General features: G+C 44.9%; 1 protein-coding gene across 2 annotated transcripts in view; it reads right to left on the reverse strand.

The window, feature by feature from the left end:
* RBM45 (RNA binding motif protein 45) overlaps nucleotides 1-22,656 on the reverse strand; it is a 148,013-nt gene that overhangs the window by 112,798 nt on the left and 12,559 nt on the right. The window contains exons 4-6 of one of the 2 annotated variants that reach the window (XM_069616112.1): nucleotides 18,956-19,075; nucleotides 14,084-14,143; nucleotides 188-358 (exon numbers count right to left, since the gene is read on the reverse strand). In XM_069616112.1, the coding sequence (XP_069472213.1) occupies nucleotides 188-358; nucleotides 14,084-14,143; nucleotides 18,956-19,075 (351 nt within the window). The remainder of the gene's footprint in view (nucleotides 1-187; nucleotides 359-14,083; nucleotides 14,144-18,955; nucleotides 19,076-22,656) is intronic. The other variant, XM_069616113.1, reaches the window with a different exon arrangement.

Genomic DNA, 22,656 nt, shown 5'->3' on the forward strand with positions numbered 1-22,656 from the left:
ACCGATGTAGTGAGACACATAGGGCTGTACACTTCCTAAAGTGTACAAATAAGAAAAGTACATTCCCAAAAGCAACATAAACAACCATACACAGTACTGTTTTTCAGTTTTGCTTCACAATTACCAATGCTTTAGCATGCACCCATGCACCACAATTCTGCATCACAGCACAGCCTGTATACATTACCATAGTTGGAGAAAGGAACTTCACAATACTCCAGCCCTGGAACCAAGTCAAAAACACTGAATATCTGCTCTTGGCTCAATGGGACACGAGACATCACAGTGAGGCGTTTGGAGACAGCTTCACGCCCTCTTTGCTCAACCTTCGAATACGCTGGGAATTCCACTAGTTCTTCTCCAATACAAATGAAAAGATGAAAACGTCAACAAAAAAAGCGTTTGTAACAAGAGCTTTCGATCTGAAGATATAACATGTAACCCCTTAAGGAGCACCAAAGGTAATACATTGCAGAGCAACCATTTTAATAACAGTAGTTTGCACTATGTTAAAGACATTTCCCCCTACAAAAAGTAACAACAATACAAAACCACCATCAGACCTTTGATAGATTTGCATTGTTATCTTATACCACACACTGTTACCATCACTGGGGCAGTCTCCAGGAGCTCACGTGGCTCAGAAAGAAAGAGGGCGATGTGGGCTACAGGAGAAACTGGCATTTGTTGGCTTGAAGATGGGTTGATTGAGTGCACTGGCTTGTTGTATCCGTAAGGGGAAGATCTACTGTCTGGATAGTTTGTTGTATGGAAGTGTTATGTTGGGTACCTGTGTGTAGTTTGGCTAGGGCGTGTATAGTACCTGGAAGGTATGTGGAGGGTAGCAGGGTGGTTAGTGCATTGGTACTTTCAAAGTTCTTCCAAGTGTGTCCTCAGAGCTCATCTACTTGCCAATCCTGACAAAGCTTATGTGGAGGCTGTGAGCACTCCGCTCCTCACTCAGTTCTTTCAAGGGCAATGACCGTCTGCATTCATCTCAATCTGGTTTTAGGCACAAAATCAGTCATGATCTCAATTTTGTATGATCTCTCGCCACTTCAGGACCATGGGAGTGTTAATTCTCCTTGATCTCTCTGCAGCCTTTGGTCCAGTTTATCATGGCATTCTGTTGGCACGTTTGTAACGCGTGGTGATCGCAGGAGCTCCACTGGTGTGGTTCAACTAATTTCTTGCTGAGCATACACAAACCGTCTTTCAGGCTTGCCGCTCTCCTCCGTCAGCTCTTCCTCTTGGGTGCCCAAGGGGTTTGCCCTTTTCCCCTCTTGTTTAACCTGTACCTGTGTTAGGGAGAAATCTCATTTCTGTGCCAATTCCCTTCAATCTTAGAGAACCCCAGCTCTTTTGCTGGACTTTAGAACTTTTTAATTTTAACCTTGGAGCGAGACAACCTTCTCACTCATGTTTTTACCTGATTTGGATTGTGTTTCCACTGTTTTTGGAGTCTGACAAACTCCATAGGCATCACTTTTTGCACGGTGACACAGCACGTTCAAAGCAGTGGTACAGAGAAATCCTTTAGATGTCTCATAAGGTTTAAATACCTTGTTTGATGTGAACTACCGCTCCCAACAATAGTAGAGTGAAACTGACTTCCCTTTCTCTTCATAGGTTCAGCACACCCCATCTTCTGTGGAGTGCTGGGGGGTTACTTAGTAGCCCCTTATTCCATCTACTCATGTAACATTTCTTTATGTTACCCTCACTACTTTAAATGGCGTGTGGCAGTGGTTTAATTTTACTACCGTTCTGCTCCCTCTTGTCCCCACTACTGAGGCCCAGAAACCCAGGATCTGCATCACTGCAACCAGACAGAAGCCAGCTGGACAACTCTTCTTCCAAACAAAGGTACTGTTCCGACTTGGGGTACTTACCTCCGAGTCTTTAGCTTTGCTCTTCTCAGTTGAGACTTGCAGTAGCTACTTTGCTATAGTTGATTTCAGCTCTACCCTTCACAAGTACAAGATTTTTCTTCAAACTTTAACGTTGTGCAAGACTTCTTGTTAGGCAAGATTGTATGTAGTAACCCTGTGGAAGACTACACCAACCATGTCCTCTTGGCAATAGATACCCAACTATTGTTATAGGTCTGTACTACACGTTGGTAGAGTGACTGAGCAGCCAGACTGCTCTAAAGAGGGGTAATTGTGAGCTGTAACAAGGTTTTCTAGTAAAATAATTCTTTATTCAACAGTAATATTTAAATAAGCCTTCTTTAAAAAAGGGCAATAGTTAATACAATTCAAAAACACTTCCTCAGATTTAAGTTCAGCAAATAAATACCCTTTTGAAATGTCACACCCCCCCCCAAACCCCCCTCTACACCCTGAGGCGACTTCAATAGCTGGGACACTGGACATTGATAAACACTTAAACCAATACAGAGTTGGTGAAAAAGAAAAAGGTTAGGGAAGGAAAAAGGTGAAAAAGTTATCAGAACAGGCAAGTACTTTACAATCCCCCAATGAAGTGTAGGTAGGTTAACCCTTTCCCAGCAATACAAGTAAATTATGTACCACTTATGAGGGTCAGTTAAACACAGTCTATGGGTCAGAATAGGACAGCCAATGTCAATTGAAAAGGTCTAGGGGAGCTGGGGAACTTCTTGGAGATAGCTCAGAGGTCTTGTACAATGTTGAGTTGTTTCCAACTTCCCTACAGCTCACATTGACCCATCTTGAGCTAAGCCTGGCTGCACATCATGCTACCAAACCTGTGTAGTACAAGCTTATACCAAAGGATGGGTTTCCTATTAACTGTTGCTGTAGTGCACCCTAAGGGTACTGCATACAAACTTTGCCTAACACCAACGACAGGCAGGCGGAAGCCGGCCCACATCCTAAGGCCCTCATTGTAAGGCCAGGCACTGTCTGGTGCCTGTCCAGTGCCTCTGGCGCTGTAGCGCCCGAAACGCTGCCCGATGCGACCTCGCATAGTCATTTTAGCAACCTCATCTAAATAACTTCGCCATCTAGTCTCCTCCTGCATGATATTCCAGCTCACCTCCTGCTTAGACCAGTTGCAGCAACGGAAAGCGGCATTCGCAAGAAGCGTGTACATCCACTCGCATTCACTGCCACGCCCGAACATTTTTCTAACTGCATTTTGGCGTTCTATGGTATTGCTAGCCAGTGTGTTCACTTCACTGCTGCGAGTAAAGTGAATGCCCTTACCTCTCATTAATGCTCTAAACTGAGATTGTACTGAGATTGTACTGTAAATATATTGCACTCCGCGCCTCTATCTATGCCAAGCACATCTTCTTACTGTTTGTGTTTTACGCGATAGTCTATTCTACTGAGATTTATGAAATTAACTGCCTGCCATACTGTACTTACATATCACCCCTGCCTTAGGACATTGCCATGCCTGCAAACCATCACAGTTCACTGCTTAAGCACAGGCTTGCTCACTCCACTTAGGCAGCGCAACTGTTACTTTACTATGCATTACATACCATAGCTGCCACAATACTATTATCCAGTACTGTATGTACTATAGTCCTTCCGCAACCATTGCATCCAGATCAGCGCTATGATCTAGGATGTCCATATTATCTTCTTATGGTTATCCAACTATATGCTAGTTTAAAATTATTGTTCACCGCTACCCAACAAGTGCTCAGTTCCCTAGTGCTGTTACAAACTGTTTTACCCACAATCTAATGCAATCGAATTTACGCATTACTCCAATTACCTTCAATGTGGATTAATGCTTCATGAACTCTTGCAGAATTAGTCTTACGTATATTATAGCTGCTAAGTACCTAAGTTAGACAAATGCTTCGCTCCAATCTATATAGCATACCAATCACTGCTTTGTTAAATGCAGCGCTAAACCTCATAGGCATACCACTTCATCCACTACCTTGCTTGCTCTATTATATGCACTATGCCAACTACCAGTCCTTATACGTATAACTAGCCGCAGCTCCTATTACACCACACCTAACCTAGCATTAGCTCGCCTAGTCATAAACTTGCTTGCGCTAAGTATCTCGAGCATTCTAAACATATTTACTCCCTTATTACTACCTTCAATGGCATCTACAACAGCCCCTACTGCTAATGACAAATACAATGCTCACCTCTGCCTACTACACTTCATGCAGAACATCCAGCATATGGCATCAAGTCTACCACTGTCTGACTGCATCAGTGCCACCACCTTTCTGCCCCCACACCAACTACAGGCTATCAAACATAATCGTACTGTCCCAACAGCGCTAAGCAATACGCTGCCACTCGCACCAACCCAGTGGATCTTCGCCACAAGACCTACTCCCAACCAACCCAAATCAGGAATTCTAGACTTCGCTCTAGATTCATGACAGCAAGCCATTGCCCAATTGGTAGCAAAAGTATAACAGCAAACCCACGTCTGCAAATTTAAAAGCAACGAACTCCCAAAACAGCAAAATCACCTATATTCCATCTTCGCAAGAAAACACCACCACCACTACTAAAAATTTCAGATTGCACTACCCTGTCTATCAAGGGAGTGCTCATTAACGCCAGATCACGCACTGGATATTGCAGACCTTATAACCAATAACCTCGATTTCCTAGCCATAACTGAGACCTGGCTTCATGCTGCAGCAGGGCCATCACTTGCAATGCCAGACGAGTATACCATAAGACAAGACTGAGAATCCTCTAAAGGCGGTGTTGCCATTATTGCCAAAACCCTACTAGGCCTTAAACACTTAACTAACCAACCATTCACTACAGGGGAACTATTGTCAATCAAGCTACCCATCACAGCATCACAAACCAAGACCATCCACCTCTTGCATAGACCACCAGATCCACTCTCCTCCTTCGAGGAAGCCTTTACCACACATCTCACAGCAAACACCAAACCAGGGTCCCAAATTATGCTATTAGGAGACCTCAACATAGGACTGCACGACCCCAAAGATGACGAGGCCCTAGCTGTCGCTAACTCCATATCTGAACTAGGCTTGGTTGTGCAGAATTGCATGCAGTACCCTCTGGGACCACCACATACAATTAGGACTACAGGCGTAAGCAAAAACCAACCTTTGGTTTAAGTCTGTACTACACAGTTTTGTGGTAGCTAGCTGAGCAGCCAGGCTTATCTGAAGAGGGAATGTGAGCAGTAAGGGAAGTTACAGAGACCTTACAATCAGTGGTTCAAGTAGACACTTATACACAAGGTTTCTTGGTAAAACACTTTAGGAGGCAACTTAATTTTATATACTAATATGACAATACAAATTGTTAGGTTTCTGCAACAGTTTAACCTCCCCTGAAATAGGAGCCAAACAGCATGTCAGATACTTTAAAGTGAGCAAAAAGTCACAGGTTAATACAAATGGAATTCAAACACTTTAGACAATGCAAATATTTTCAGTTTACCAGAAGGGTCAAGTCAATAGGCCTAGGCCAAAGTCAATGGGCTAGCGTTCTGGATAGAAAGCATTTCTGGTAGTAAACAGTAAAGTCTTTGCCAAAGTTCTTAGTAGTTTGCGAAAATTCATATGTTGGATCACAAGCTTATTAGTCCTGCAAGTTGGGAAAGTTCCAAGAACTTTCACTGCAAGAGTTAGGATCTCTCAAACGAGTTGATACAGTACCTTAGTATAAAGCACAAAATGCAGCTGAAGGCGTTGGTTCCTGGCAGTTCCTGCAGATCTAAATGTTCCTGAGCCTCAGTCGTAGAGGCACCTGCACTGAACGGGAGCATCGGAAAACGCGTTAAAAAAATAAATGGGAGTCACTTCAGTCGAGTAGCTATGATTCAAGCACACAAGCTGGTATCCCTCTCCCTGGATAATCCTAACCAGCCTTGAGAATGGCATCCAGGTGGCTTACGAGTTGATTGGTCCCACCAACTCAAAGGACGAAGTCATCCTTGAAGGGGCTTCTCTGTCGAGATGAACTTGGCAATTCGGACTTGCAGCAGGGATTCACTGGGCAAAACAGTCCCAGTGGTTGCAGCAGCCCCCACTCTCGGTCCCTTCGTTCCAGTGGTCGACTTTGCTTTCCAGTCCAAGAGACTCACCTTTTAAACAGTTTTCTCCCTTTCATTTCAGCCTAGCTGCCACTCACCCAGCAGTGTGGCTGACCTTGCCGGACAGGCAGCCAGCCATCACGCCAACGTGCATCTGGGTCTCCTAGCAGACTAAGCACGGAGTTTCGGGCCCCTCCCTTCCTGCCCACCCCAGACACTCAGACACCAGAGGCAGTCTTCAGTCCTAAAGCCTGTCAAAGGCACACTAACAAAGGGACCAAACCTAGTTTGGCTCGCAGAGAGGAACACTGGAAAGAGCTTTCCAAAAAGAAATGGCAAACAAGAGACTGGGACCAGTTTAAACAAAGGGGCTTCAACACCATCTTGAAAAACATGGCTCCTGCGATTTTTAGCTACTGGTGTTCGCAGTCGGGGAAAAAAAATCATGGTAGTTTGTTGTAAAACCACTGCCACCAACCATTACGATTGGAAAGGCTAGCATTTGACTGCTACATGAGTTTCTAGACACAGGGGATACTAGGTAACCCCTCCAGCACTCTTTAGGAAGATAGTGTGTGCTGGGTCTAGGAATTTAAAGAGACTAGTAAAGCCAATTTAACTTTACATTCTCGGGGAAACCGTAGTTTATCCCAGAGAAGGCATTTAAACCTTTGGAAAGTCTAAAAAAGACATCCCTGTGTCACTGCACTAAAAGGTGCAGTGTGAGACACATGAAAAGATGATGCCTAGGGAGTTATCTAAAACCCATAATCAAAGAACACAAGAGTAAACACAGAAAACGCATTGAAAAGTTGAGCAAAAAAACTGAAGGGCTTAGAGACGATTAGCACATTTATGAGAATTCTCCCCAACAGGCATCATATTTCTGACCTTATCCATAACAAAGGGAGAATAGTAGATTGGATCGCAGATATTAACTACAAGACCAACATCCTTTCCAACTCACCATGCGCTTGCTCCGATCACCAGATTATCCTATTCACCATACAGGACAGCAACGGTCCTAAACACGGCAACCCACTCGCACCTCCTACACTTACTAGGAACAGCAACATAACAGTAGAGAAACTGCTCCCTCCATTACAGCCCATCCTCAACCACCCCATCCATAACAATGACCCCCGTCCTCACTAGTAGATCTGTACAACAGCAAACTACACAATGCCATCAACAAAATAGCACAATTGAAAATGTGGAAAGCTAAACCTTGCTTACACCCAAATACATGGTTCACCCCACACTTTAGAACCCTGTGCAAACACAAAAGAATGGCCGAAGCACTATGGAAAAGCCTTCCCTCATCACCTACAAAAAAACAAATTTACAGAAGCCTCCCTCACCTACAAAGCTGCCATCCACCAATCCAAAAGTGAATCTTACAATAATAAGCATCATCAATGCAAAATCCAGCACTAAAGAACTACTCAACATTCTTAGAGCGAGATCTCCCATACCTCCACCTGAGACCTGCACCAAATACATGGGATGGTGTACCAATATACAGAAAAGCACTTCTACACAAAATTGAGCTTCAAGCCAAAATTTAATTAAAGAAAATTAGCCTTACCACCAACTCTCCCCTACCCCCACCGCCCACATCGCTACCCGATACACACAATCTGTTCCATTTCTCAGCTCTCTGCTAATGGCGTCGAGGACATAATACACTTGAAACCATAAAGATGTCAGGGGGACATATGGCCAACTAAGATCATTAAAGAGGCAGCGAGGGATCTCGCACCCTTTATCACTGCAATAATCAACATCTCAGCATAGTCCCAACTAATCTGAAAGATGCATGGGTCCTTCCCCTACTAAGAAAACTACACTCGACCCAAACATCCCTACAAACTATAGACCAATCACTACTGTTCCATTCCTTTTAAAAATTGACAGCCGCCTACTGCCAGATCCAGGAACATCTTGAAACAAACACTTGGGCCTCTGACAATCAGGCTTCGGACCTAGACACGGCACAGACAGCCTCGATAGATCTAAAAACAAATTGATACCATAAAAGACAAAGGCAACCTAGCCCTCCTGCTGTTACTAGATCCATCGGCTGCCTTCAGCTTAGTAAATTAAATATTATGCAACCACCTGTTATGTGCAGCCCATTTCTCCAATAAAATGACTGCTTGGATACAGTCATTCCTTGGATACAGTCATTCCTTAACAGAGCCACTAGCATGTTCGCACCCACAGCATTGGCTAAGCCAACACTGGTCACATGTGGTGTACCCCAGGGTTCCTGGGTCTCGCAGATGCTTAATATTTTTTACAAAGCCCCTTTTTGATGACCATGACCATTTGTCTCCTATATCAACTATGCAGATGAGAAATTCTCATCCCCATCACTGGCGACTATCACATCGACTCCAAACCATTAAAATGACATATCTAAATCATACAAGCCTGGATGGCTAAACAAGGACTATCTCAATGACAAGCGAACTACTCCTAATAGGCTCTCAAACAAGACTTCACAGATAAAACGAACAGTACAACTCTTAATATTGACGGCAACAACATAATGGTATCTAAGGAAGTGAAGACGCTAGGCATCTACCTTGACTCATCACTGACAAGACAGGTTTATGTGATCGCCTCAGCCTACACCTGCAAATTAATGAATGCTTGCAGACCTTTCTTGTCCACATCCAAATGCATCACTACAGCCAGAGCTTTGATATTATCTAAGCTATTGCAACGCCTTATACCTACGAACTAACCAACAACCTAAAAAAGCTGCACATACTCCAAAATAATGCCCTTAGAACGGCCATGAACATCCCCAGATCTCACCATATATCAGTTGAGACAATGCTCACTGGCTAGTAATCCGTCAAAGAATCACATTTTAAACAATATCGCTCACACACAAATGCCTCTCTAACCTAGCACCAAAATACCAGAGTGACAAGTTCACGTAACCTCTGACCGACAAACTAGATCTGCACAACTACACCGTCTCAAGATCCCTAGGTACAAGCTTCAGAAGGCAGTGGGTAGCAGTTTCCCTGTTTTAGCAGCTTCAATGTGGAAGGCACTGCCAGTAGCCCCTAGATCAGAACCATCCTACGCTAGTGCGTAACTGTGGCCAATTATGCAAGAAACTAACAACTTGTACGTCCTATTACCATGCTCGTTTCTGTACCTCTCTACGATGCATTTTATCTTATATTCAATGCCTGTATTCAATTCATGCTGTCTCAACTGAATGTAAATAATGTTACATATGTAACCAAGAAATCCGCCCAGATACCCAAGGGTTTGGTGCGCTATACAAATAAACAAAATACAAATTCTGTCTGAGAGCCCTTGCCTTTTATGCTGGTTTCCCATTCAATCGCAGCCTAGCTGTCACTCAGCAGGGTCAGCCAGCCGGCCTATCACCTTGGGGTGCATTCAGGTAACCAAGGAGACTAAGCACAGGGAGTCTGGGCACCTCCCTCGCTTCCTGCCCGGCCAGACACACTGGAGCCAGAGGCAGGTTTCAGCACTGAAGCCCGCCAAAGACAAAACAGACAAAGGGACCAAACCTGGTTTGGTGCGCAGAGTAAAAAGAAAGCCCACCCAAACAAGAAATGTCGAAAAAGGAAAACCGGGGCCAATGACAAAATGGGCACCCACGGGTGCAATACTGCAGCTGAGGATTCAGTCTGCGGTGAAAACGCACAATGGTAGGAAAATTAAACCACTGCCACCAGCCAAGACATGTAGTGAGGCGAACAAAAAACTGTTAGACGAGTAAGTAGGAAAAGGGGCTACTAAGTAACCCCTAGTACTTCCACATAAAATGGGCTGTACTGGACCTACACAGGAAAAATGGGTAAGTAAAGTCAATTTCACTTTACTACTCTTGGGAATAGTAGTTTGCCCAAAAGAAGGTATTTAAACCTTTAAGAGAAACCCAAAGGACTTCCGACACTGCACTGAAGGTGCAGTGTGTCACAATACAAAAGGTGATGCCTATGGAGTTTGTCAGACTCCAAAACCAACAGTCCAGATTAGATGAAAAATACAAGAGAGAAAAAGGTCTCACTCACGGCAGGATAAAAATAAAACGTTGTGAAGTCCAGCAAAATAGCTGGGGGTCTAGAAGGTAGAAGGGAATTAACACAATGAGAATTCTCCCCAACAGTCATCTAAGAAGTGCCTCAGGCTCCATAGACTGCTCCAATTGACTTTGGCTGTCCTGGCTCCCTGCAGACACTCCTAGTCCGTTTGACATTTACTGTCCCTCAGAGGTGATAACTTGGATTTAAACTATTATGGCTAGGAAAGGTTATCTAGACTTTATTGGAAGATTTAAGTGCTCACATGCTCTGAGAACCCATTTAACCTTTTTCCTTCCCCTAACCTTTCTACAAACATCTGCATCTACAAAGTGTACTAGTGATACATAAATGCATTTACTGTCCTAGTTAGTGAAGTCACCTCAGGGAGTAGCAAGTGTGCAAAAAGCATCTCTTAAGAGCATCTACTAGCTTTGTGTTGATTCTGGAAATATATTTCAGAGTATATTTGATTGTTACATTATACTGCCCTTTTTGAAGAATGCGTACTTTAATAAACTTCATTATTTATAACTAAAACTAAGTGCAACGGTTACTTGGCTACTTGTGGATTTCATTGATACAGCTCACATTTACCCCTTGAGATAAGCCTGGCTGCTCAGTCACTCGCAAAGTATCCTCCCGAGAGGATAGCTCCGTGGCAGCGTGCTCGCCTTGGAAGCAAGACACAAAGCAACACAGGTTCGATCCCCAGGTCTGCGCTTAGAAACCTCGGGGTTTTTAAGCGTGTTATAAATACGCAACCAAGATTTTAAAAAATGAAAATTACGCAACAAACAATTCCTTTAACAGCACCTCGATGACCGCGGGCTATGTGAGCGCTTTAAAAAAAAATGCAAAATAAACCAAAAGGTGCATTACCTAATACCAGGAGACAAGTGTTGTGTAGTCTCCCAAAGTGTTTTACTTCATCAATTCTTGCCGAACAATGAGTTTTGCTGCCATTGGATCACTGCTGTGGGGTGTGTATTGGGACGTGGGGGCAGATCCGTCATTGGCTAATTGGGGCTGCTGCTCTTACCTGGCTTTTAGGAAGAGGATTCCTACACCCATTAGAGAACGATCCTGGAAGAAACTGAACGAGTAAAGAATCCTGTCCAGCTACAAGACTTGCGAGGAGATTGTGGACCAGTCGGAATACTGCTTGGCAACCAACTTCTGCTGCTGCTGCCCTGGTAGAGCCCTGTGGAAGATCTCCAGCAGTCCTGTGAAGGAGCTGCGACCCTGGGTGGAGGGAACATCCATTCTCGACATCAGCTTAGAGTCGTACGCAGAAGAGCCTTTGGAAGTGCCCCCGGACCGCCCTGTGGCTGACCAGCTCAGAGTTTGGGCTACCATGCTGCAGACGTGGCCGTTCCGAGTTGAGGCCAGGAACTAGACTAACCTCTGTGAAATGTGGTTTTAGCATCAAGGGGACCCGAAATAGGAAGGAAAGTCAATCCCTTTAAGTCGCTTTGCAACGGTGGCCTTCATCCGAAATTGCTTACCTGCGCCCAATCCTGTACCGAGGGCAGCCCTGCATATAGTTTTGCTGCATTCTTCAACTGGGAGACCTTGCACCAGCATTAGACAGCAACCAGAGAGCTGCTTGAACCTGCAACCCCTGGGGATCAAGGGCAGAAGCTGACCCCCACACACAAGGGGAAAGTCAATGCCAATATCCCAGGTTTTATGAGAAGACTTAGGGAGAACCTTATTTAAAAAAAAAAAAAAAAACTACATGAATTCTCCTGTTTGCAAGAATAACAGCGGTCAAAATTACGCTTCTTCCCAGAAGAATCCTGGTCAGAGGGCCGGCAATATGGGGTGTGGGGCATGAGATGTCCAGTTACCTCTCGGCAGCCCAGCTAGCACCTATGCTGCACTGGTCCTGACAGGAAGTTGAGGTGGGTGGGAGCTGCAACAGACTACTAGCATTCCAATGTGGTTTCTGGGGGTTTTAAAGGCTAAAGCAAGAGAAGCGGGGTGGCGTGCCGGATCGCCTCCACAAGAAACACTTTGTTACTGGGATAAAGCACTGAGGGCAAGGAAGCTAAGCCCCGGGAAGGGGCCTCTTACCCCATTGAGTGACAATAGTGCGTTTTCTCCGGGTTTAGGGCAAACTGAGAGGGGGCACCACCATAACACTAAATTACTTATCCAGGATGGGGATCCTATGCAGTTTGAGGTGTGTAAAACTAGATTCTTCCTTCAGGAAAAGCGAAATATTCCACTATGTCCAAATTAGACATTGGATTACATCTAAAGAGTGCAGAGGGGCAGCTGGTAGAGACCCGGTGGGCCTGGAATTTACAATGAAGGAAGGGGCTCCAGGAAAAGGCATTTCAAGATTATACTGACTACTAGATAGGGCTGTAGATAAATTGCCGTACATGAGAAGTTGGGAACAAGACCCGGGCAAGAGTGTATCGGAGGCCGAATGGGGCAAATCTGGGGAAGGGCTCAGAAAAGCTTGAGATGCTCCATTATCAAGGAGTCCGCATACAAAATATAGTATATGACCCCACTGAGACTACACAAGGCGAACCTGGGCATCCCAAGAGTGTTGGGGGTGATGTGGGCAGACACACGTGGTGGACATGTCCAAAAGGCAGATGTTTTGGAAGGAAATTCTAGGCCACATTAAAGAAATTGTGGGAATACAGCTACCAATGTGTCCAAAGGTAATCCTGCTGGGGGGGCAGTAGCAGAAGGCTTATATGGGGCAAGAGCAAATCTGATCACCCACATGTTCGCAGCAGTGCGAATCACGCTGGCACACAACTGGAAAGCGGAATAGGGGGGCGATACTGGCAATGTGGTGGGTCCGATTGTAGGTCGTCATGGCTATGGAAAAAGTGTGCATTAGCAAGGAGTAAATACCAGAACTGTGAAGGTCTGGCTCCCTTTTCACGAATTCATAGTTGAAAGAATCAATGCCACAAACCAGCCATCCTCCAAAACTCTGGTGCTGTGATCTCATGTGGGGATGAACTTGGACACTGTATGGGACACTGAACTTCCAGGCTTTGAGATTAACCCTGAACGCAAATATTTATTTTTGGACTGATTGAGAATGGAGACTGGGCACCTGAATATACCACTATTGTTAAGTTTGCAGGAGTTTGGATGTGGGTGGGGAAGATAAGTTTGCATCAAAACTAACTGTGTGCTGTTTTGCTCTATTATATCGGTTTTTGGTTGGTGCCCAAATAAAATAAGGATTGTAAAAGAATAAAAAAAGGGTTCCCAAATCAGAGCAAAAATGAGTGAGGAAAGGTCCAACTCGCTCAGGCTAACAGAATTAATTCCCAGAAGTCTAGGAAAGGTGCTGGGGTCTCAGGTTGAGGGGCACTGGCACAAGAAATTAAAGTTCAACAAGTCTCGCTGCTCAGCCATAGCAACCAAACCTTTGGGTAGTTCAGGCTAAACCTAAGGGGTACAACCCGGTCACATAAGGTGGGCTTTTCCAAGTTCTTTCACTAACAGCAACTTATGTAAAAATCCCTAGCAGTGGGCTTCCTGTGGTCCATCATCAGAGCAGGCTCTGAAAAAAACTTAATCCTATTAGGACTAGAAAGTAGAAACCAAAGATTCAGAGGAGATTCAATTTTTAAGAATAGGAATGTCTCCTTCGTATAGTAGAAGAACAAAAAGAATTTTCAGCGCAGATCATAATTTGTTTTGCTCCTATTAAGACACAAGGCCGTGCCACCATATTTTGCATCAGGCGTCTCAGAAATAGCATCTTCCGATAAAAGCATTCTGTACACATTCCTAGAGCATAGTAATGTTAAAAAGCCAAAAGGGGGTGTACTTCCCAGCTTAGAATTACCTCCCCACCCCTTCCCGGTGAAGAATTTGACCAAAAACAAAAATACAACTTCCTATCTAAATAATTGTAAGCAATACATTTTAAGTATGACCACCCCCTTGGCCCTCCCTCCCATTCATTATTACATAACAGCCCCTTCATGCTGCCAAACACAGCGTTCTGTCCTAAGAATTACCTGCAACATGTCGGTCTCTTAAATGCAAACTGCTGAATTCACTGCTCCGTGCTCCGAGGTCTAGATATGAAAACAAGACCAACATCATTAAAAGGAAACTACAATCGGTTTAGTAGAAAGCTTTTCAAAATATCAACAGAAGACTGCTAAAACCTTGAAATACAGAACCAGTTTATGAAATTATCACTTCTTGTGTATTCCAACTATGCATGTTGTGTGCAAGGTCTACGTTATAGTTTTCCCATAAATGTAATCCCACTCCCCCAATTCCTTCTTGAACTGCCCAGGAACAGGTCTAAAGGCTACAATCTCATGGTTACCCCAACCACATGCATGTAGCCTAAACCTGGGTACGAGACAGACATAAAATAATGCCCTCAGATGCACACTCAATCTCCCCCGCAAGGCCCACGTCTCGACCCTCAGAAAGGAATCTCACTGGCTCCCTAACCGTGAGAATTAAACTTCGAGCACTTATTACATATAAATGCCTCCATCAGACAGCTCCACGCTACCTTTCAGACAATACCAGACCAACCAGATCCCCGTACTTACACCAGCTCAACATCCCAAAGTCCAATCTGAAAAAAGCAGCCGGAGCAAGTTTCCCTGCATTAGCAGCGAAATGCTGGTCCGCCCTGCCCATGGCAATCAGAACGGACACTTCGTTCTGGTCATTCAGAGCCATGGTGAAGGAACTATTCACCTCGCACCAAAAGACTGTTAATTGCACTTAGCGAAAGCCTGTATCCTTGTATCAAATGCCTACAACACTGTGATGGACTATTTTGTAATAGGTCCATCTACTACTGAACACTGCCTCTCCACTGACCACTCTAACTTGGTCCCATATACTTCTCACTGTACCATTTTCTACTGTGCCTGCAAGTGCAACCTTCTGTAACATGTTTTGCCTAAGTAAGCGCCCAGTAACCTCAGGGTTTGGCTGCGCTATACAAATAAACTAAACATATTGGAGTGGTAAGGTGATCAAAGCCAACAACTACTCTTGCCATCGCCGATCCAAGAAACATCTTCCCATCCTTGCTTGATTTAGCAGCTTTTGATAAAATGTTCCACCAGGTGATTGCAGCATCACATTTACAGCAACATCTTCAGCCCTTCCCATCTGGCTAGCGCACAGGTTACACTGGACAATGTCAACACAGTGGTAGCAAACTGGCAAATTATATGTTCAGGATACCCATGTGTAGCTGGATTGCCACAAAGAATTTAGAGACAAATATCAGTCTTTGGGAAGAGGGGGTTGGCAGTGCACAAATAGAAACCGCATAATTCACCGAGTGTTAGTGGAAGAACGTAATTCTCTTATGATAAATGTAGCCCTGCTGGCCTGGCACCTGAAGACGTGCACAAAACCTGCAGCTAACATTCACAATATGGGTGCCAAGTTCTACTACAGATCAGCATGTGAACGAAGTCGTAAAACCTGCACACACAATTTCCAGAGTGGGTGGGGATAGGGAGATGAATTTGTATCCTTCATCAACTCCCCTAGTGAGCTTCCCAAACCCTCCTCGCTCCCCCAGCACTTTCTGCTGGACATCTGGACCCTTTCTGAAATACTGGATGAGTGGAGCCTTTTTCCACTCGTTCTCTTATGGACTCTTGTGTTTTACCTGTCCTATGGAGTCTACTTTCCTCCATACCTCTAAGGCATCTGTATTTTACTATTGCAGCACACAGCTCCTTATGGGCAGTGTTGCTGGGGACCCTTTGGGTCCTGTTAGGGAGAATTCTCATAAATGTGCCAATTCCCCTTCACCTTAGAGACCCCCAGCAACTTTGCTGGATTTTGATGACTTGATTTTTACCTGGAAAGAGTGAGTCTTCCCGAAGCCCCCCCCACCCCCACTCGTATTTTGATGTGCGTTTTACTCATGTGTTCTTTCATTATGGAGTTTTACGATAAGATCATGTATATTACACAGCACCCTCTGTACAGTGAGTGTAAAGTTAAATTTACTTTACTAGTCTTTTTAAATTCCTAGACCCAGCACACACCATCTTCCTATAGAGGGCAGAGGGGCTACCTACTATCCCCTGTGTCTAGAAACTCATGTAGAAGTCAAATGTTACCCTTTCCTATCAAAATGGCTGGTGGCAGTGGTTTCACAACAAACTACCATAATTTTTCTGAACGCAAACACCGGTAGCAAAAATTGCAGGAGCCATGTTTTTCAAGATGGCGCCTTAAGCCCCTTTTTTGTTTAAACAGGTCCCGTCTTTTTCCCCCCCATTTCTTTTTGGAAAGGTCCTTCGTTTCTCTCTGCGCGCCAAACTAGGTTTGGTCCTTTTATTCATGTGCCTTTGGCAGGCTTCAAGACTGAAGACCGCCTTTGGCGTCTGAGTGTCTGGGGTAGGGAGGAAGGTGCCCGAAACTGTGCTTAGTCTAAGAGACCCAAATGCACTCTGGCGTGATTGGCTGGCTGCCCGTCCGGCAAGGGCAGCCACCCTGCTGGGTTGGGCCAACCACCACAGAGTGCATTTGCGTCTCCTAAGAGACTAAGCACAGGGAGTTTCGGGCACCACCCTCACTTCCTGCCTATCACAGACACTCAGAGCTAGAGGCGGGTTTCACTCATGAACCCTATCAAAGGTGCAAAGGTGAAATGAACAAAGACCAAATCTAGTTTGGCATGCAGAGCAAATCTCAAGAAGGACCTTTCCACAAAGAAATGGTGAAAAAGAAGACTGGGTGCCTTTGACAAAGATGGCTCCCGTGTGCGCTTTACTATAGCTGCGAAACGCAGCCTCCGGTAACAGCACACTATGGTAGTTCAAACGAAACCACTGTCACCAGCCATTCAGTGCAAAAAGGGTAATGTACAATTTTTTACATGAGAAACTAGACAGGGGATAATAGGTAACCTCTCCAGCCCCATTATAAGATAGGGTGTGCGGGGTCTAGAAAACAATGGTAAGTAAAGTCAATTTCACTTTCCTACTCTTGGAAACAGTAGTTTATCCAAAAGGAAGGTATTTAAACCTTTGGGAAATCTGAAACTGCAGGTGCTGTGTGACACAATGTAATGTGACACAATGTAAAAGATGATGCCTATGGAGTGTGTCAGACTCCACAACCAAAAGAAACAAGTGTTCAAAATCAATAAAATACATGAGTGGGAAAAAGGGTCACACTCCAGCGTAAAAAAAAAAAAAAATCAAGTGCTAAAAAATCCAGTAAAGTTGCTGGGGGTCTCTAAGGTGGAGGGAATTCTCCCTAACACGGCCTACAAGGAAAACATTAAAAAAAAAAAATAAATAAAAACACCTTAATTGTGGTCACCCTGAACGCACCTCCTTTACTCCTACCAACAGTCCTTACTAGTCAGAGGAACAAGTGCACAAGGTTGTTCAGGATTTAAAAACGACCTCATGTCCAGGTGACAATTGTCCCACCAATATCCTCAAGGACTCACTAAATCTTGTCCCCTGGCTCGCAAATCTGATCAATCTATCCTTTGATGAGGGTACAGTTCCGTCTTCTTTGAAATCTGCATGTATTAGCCCACAGCTGGAAAAAAAAAAAAAAAAAAAAAAAAAAAAAAAAAAAAAAACACAACTTCGACCCCTCAATCACCGATAATTACCGGGCCATTACGAATGTACCTTTTATTCTGAAGATTGACAAACTCGCTGATACGCAACTTCGGGATGACGTAGAGGAACACAATATTTTAGAAATACAACAATCAAGTTACAGTGCTCGGCATGGCACAGAAACTGCCATGCTTGACCTCAAGTCCACTTTAGCTAGCATGGAAGACAAAAAAAAAATCTATCGCTCTGCTAATGCTTTTACACCTCCCCACAGCATTTGATTGCTCACACTTTACCCTAGACTCCAAGTGGATCGCCCCCTTCTTGAGACCACGGACAGTGAGGGTTTGTGTTGAGAACAACCATTCTATCCCCATTACACAAACATGTTGCGTTCCGCAGGGTGCGTGAATGTCGCCGCTTCTTTTTAATACTTACATTAGTCCTTTGCTTGACCTGTTGAACAGCTTGGGTGTCCAATATACCAACTATGCTGATGACACCCAGGCTGTTCTTCAGCTGAACCGTCAATGAAGCACCAAGTATCCTACATTCGGCCTGCCTGCGGTTTCTTCAACATGTGCATACAATACATTCAACCTTTCATTACTGACGAAAATTGCGCATTGATGTCCACAGCGCTAATAAATTCCAAGCTGGACTATTGTAATAGTCTTCTGGCGGGTACCACTGCTATCAACATCCGAGCCCTTCAGCTTACACAGAACAATGCTGTGCGTACCATCTTTGAGCTTCCGCGTTGCACATGTATCTCCGCTTTCAGTAAAACCCATTCTCTGCCTCACTGGAAGCCAGTGTAATGGAGAATATCACATGGCCCTCACTCTTGCCCATAAGTGCTCATATCTCAAGACCAGTATATTTATTGGATCGCAGAAAGAGAAAGACCACGTCACATAATTACAGGAATTGCGGTAATTGCTTGCTCGTTCATCTGGCAAGGCAGCATTCGAAAGGGTCTCGCAAACAATTGGTTTTATTGATTTTTTTAACAACATCTCCGTGACCAAAGAATAACATTCTGAACATGAACTTGTATAAAAGGCCTGGGGCATCAAATCAACGCAAGTCAAAGGTGTCCCATGTTCTGAGAATCTAGAACAAGCAAATTGCTATTCAAAATTACACGTTTGAGAACCGTGTGCTTTAAAGTTCAAAAACCCTTTCCCGTGGTTTCATATACAATTTGGTGAACAAGCAAAAATTTACTTTCTACTCCATCCGATTGACAGCTTCTGAAGCCATAATAAAGACATGCATTGTCGTAGCTATGCACCTTTTACTTACCATAGTGGTACAGGTTGGCCCCATGGTCAAGTAAGGCAGTTTCTGATCTTGTGCTGCCATAGTAGTCATTCTCTGAGCTGACAGCCTTATTCTTTGGTTCAGCCAAGATTGCCTTAAAACCTTTAAATAAAAAATAGAAATTAAAACTTGCAGATAGAGTACGAACTGCGAGTGCAAAGATGCTGAAACAGGAAATAATTCTCACACACACCCACGCACGCACCCCCGGCCTTCATCTACTGTGAGGAACTACCTGGTGGGGCACAAGTGATGGCCTATATTTGTTCATTAATGTGGTCGTTTCTACAGCACATTTCACCATAATTCTGGTCACAATGCACTTTTAGGAGTCCAAACTATGGGTAAATTGGGAGATGCTATAGGAGTGTGCATTTCGGCCATTAAAGTTATGAGAAGTGTTCTAGGTGGGGCCCCAGAGGTGGTGAATAATGCACGAGAGTGGTGGGGTGCAGAATTGTGGATGGCAGCGACTGATGGACACTGGAGATCCATGTGTATGCTTATTAAGACGGTGTCAATGAATAGGAGATTGAAACTAATCCAGTACAAAGTCCTACACATGTTGCATTACACACCCAGCAAGCTGCAGACATTATACCCCAAGCATGATGGCTGCCCGAGGTGCAGCGATCGGGGTGCAGGGTACATGATTATGCTATGGTCTTGCCTAGAGCTTGAGCGATTCTGGGAAAGTATCTCCCGACACATTTTCCACTATAAATGGGAGGCAGTTGGAGAAGTTGCCTAGGAGTATGTTATTTGGCGTATGAAGGTGGGGGTCCCCGAAATGCAGCCGAGGTCCTTTCTGAATATTGGTTGCATGCTAGCGGTTAGGTAAGATTGAATGTAGTAACCCTATGGGAGACTACATCATCCTTGTCATCTTGGCAATAGGCAACCCCAACCTCTGGTATAGGTCTGTACTGCACAAGTTGGTAGAGTGACTAATCAGCCAAACTAATCTCAAGAGGAGTCAATGTGAGCTGTAGGTGTAACAGACTCCGAGCGACAGGTATTGAAATAACACTGACACTCAATGTTTCTTAAATACATTATAATAACAGTCAGTTTTAAAATAAGCCTTCTTTAGAAAGGGCAATAGGCAACAATAACACTTCAAAATTACACTCCTTCAGTTCAATTAAGTAAGTGGATACCCTTTTGGGATGTCACACAAACTTCCTACAACCAGAGGTGACCTCAATAGTTCGGACACTGGACATTAATATAATCACCGACACGTCAATGCAATACTGAGATTTTGGGAAATGGGTTAAGGAGGAAACAAAAAGGTAGTATTTCACAATCCCCCCAATGAAGTATAGGTAAACCTTTCCCAGCTATACAAGTTACTTAAAACACAAGTCAGAGGGTAAGAAGAGTCTGCAGGAAGCCAGGACAGCAAATGTCAATTGAGCAAAGTCTAGGGGAGCTGAGGCATTTCTTGAAGAGACCACAAAAATCTTTGCACAATGCGAGTTTGTCAAATAAAGCAAAAATGCAAGGAACTCTGCAAAAGGCAGCAAATTCAAGTCTCCAGTGAGAGCAGACAAGCTACACACAAGAGGCAAGTACCCCTAGTTAGACAGTACCTCGAGTCTGAAGAAAGGGTTTCAGCTGGCCGTTCTTGTTGTAGTCCTGGAGTTCCTGGGCCCGAGTCGTGGGGACAAGAGGGAGGACGTCTGGGGACTCCTGCACTACAGTTTGAAGGTCAGCAGCAGCAATGGGCTTACTCCAGATCAGCGGCACTTGGCGGTTTCAGCTACTCTCAAATAGCACCACCGCGGTTCTGGACACCTTGTGGGCTGCCCTTGCTTCTGGGGGCCAGCACTCTGAGGTGGCCCAGGCTTGGGTCACCCTGCTTCGGGAGGGTCTTCAGGATCTTCCTGGAGCTCTGGTCCGGCTTAAAGACTATGCACTCGTTCCTGGTGTTCCCATCTCCTGGCACTCGGTTCCAGCAGCAGCAAAGAAGTACAGCCAGCAGGGAGAGGTGTTCCAGTAGAGTTCATCTTGGGGTCAGTTTGTCCCCACCAACCCAAGGGACTAAGTCGTCAGTTCCAGGCTTCCCTAGTCAATATGAAATGTGGAGATTCAGCACTGCAGCAGACCTTCACCGGTCAAACCAATGGTCCAGAAGGTGCAGCAAGCTTCTCTTCCCATTTTTCTTCAGTTCCTTCGTCCAGTCATTGACTACCTTCCTTGTAAAAGACCTTTTTATGCAAGCTTCTCCCATTCATTCACAGCCTGGCTATCACTCACAGCAGGGTGGCTGTACTCCAAGGACAGCCAGCCAATCACCTTTGGGTGCATTCCTGTAACCTAGGAGTCTAAGCACAGGGAGTCGGGAACCTCCCTCGCTTCCTGCCCTGCAAGACACGCTGGAGTCAGAGGCGGGCTTCACCCGTGAATCCCAACAAAAACAAACAAAGGGACCAAACCTGGTTTGGCGCGCAGAGTAAAACCCAAGAAAGACCCCACAAGCAAGAAACGGCAGAAAAAAAACAAAATTTAACTAAACAAAACGACCAGGGCCATTTTGACTAAATGGGCACCCATGGGTGCAATACTGCAGCTGACAATTCAGCCGGGGATAAAAACGCACAATGGTTAGGAAAAATAAACCACTGCCACCAGCCATTAACTGTAGTGAAGGTAACAAAAAATGTTTACATGAGAAACTAGACAAAGGGTATACCAAGTAAACCCCCCCGCCCCACAGGACTCTACATAAAATGGTGTGTGCTGGTCTACCAAGAGAAAAAGGGTAGTAAAGTAAATTTCACTTTAATACTCTTGGAAACAGTAGTTAATCCAAGAGAAGGTATTTAAACCGTAAGAGCAATCCAAAGGACTTCTTTCCGACACTGCACCGAGGGTGCTGTGTATCACAATACAAAAAGGTGTTGCCTATGGAGTTTGTTAGACTCCAAAGTCATAGAAACAAGAGTCCAAATTTAAATACATGAGGTAGTGATCTATAATGTGGCCAAACCACTTGTTTGACGATGTAATGATTGCAATTGTGAATGATGCTATAATGGTGCGTGCTTGACAAATAAAAAACAAGTGGGGGGTGAGGGGCGGTGCCCGAGAGCTGCGTGCCAAGATGGCCACTGGTATGTGAGCTCCAGGGAGTCACTCCATAAATCTGGCAAACATCCGGTTTCATCCAACAAAACATGGGGTGCAGCTGATGCCCATGGCGATCGTTTTGAGCAACTTGTGAGGCCCTGCAGAGTTCGTTGGGCGGCTGCCGCAGGGCTCTGCTTGGGCCTAAAAGGTGCAGGGAACCCCGGGCCTGGCCCAGAGCAGAACGGCCGCCGTGGCGGCACAGTCCCCTGCTGTGTGATCAGAGGGCACTTAATCCTGCTCACCCAGGCCAAGATACATGTTTACCTTCCTCAACATGCCCATACAGGTCCCTGCGACATTCAACCACCATTTGACCCTACGTTTCGGGTCTAAGAGCGCGACCCAGCACAGACAAGCCTCTTAAGTGTAAGCTGGTGCTTTCCCGTGTAGGCACCTACGTGCCAAGGTCAGGGCCTTAAACTGGATTGTGGCCTCCACAGATAACCAGTGCAGGTTTCTTCACTGATGATTCTTACTGCGTGTGTGCCCTTTATTCGTCCCCAGCAGAAGTGCATTACCATAGTCCAATCTGGAAAGTAGGGTCGCTC

Source organism: Ambystoma mexicanum, chromosome 9 (genome assembly GCF_040938575.1).
Source record: "Ambystoma mexicanum isolate Mex_15411 chromosome 9, UKY_AmexF1_1, whole genome shotgun sequence".
Classification (NCBI taxonomy): Eukaryota; Metazoa; Chordata; class Amphibia; order Caudata; family Ambystomatidae; genus Ambystoma; species Ambystoma mexicanum.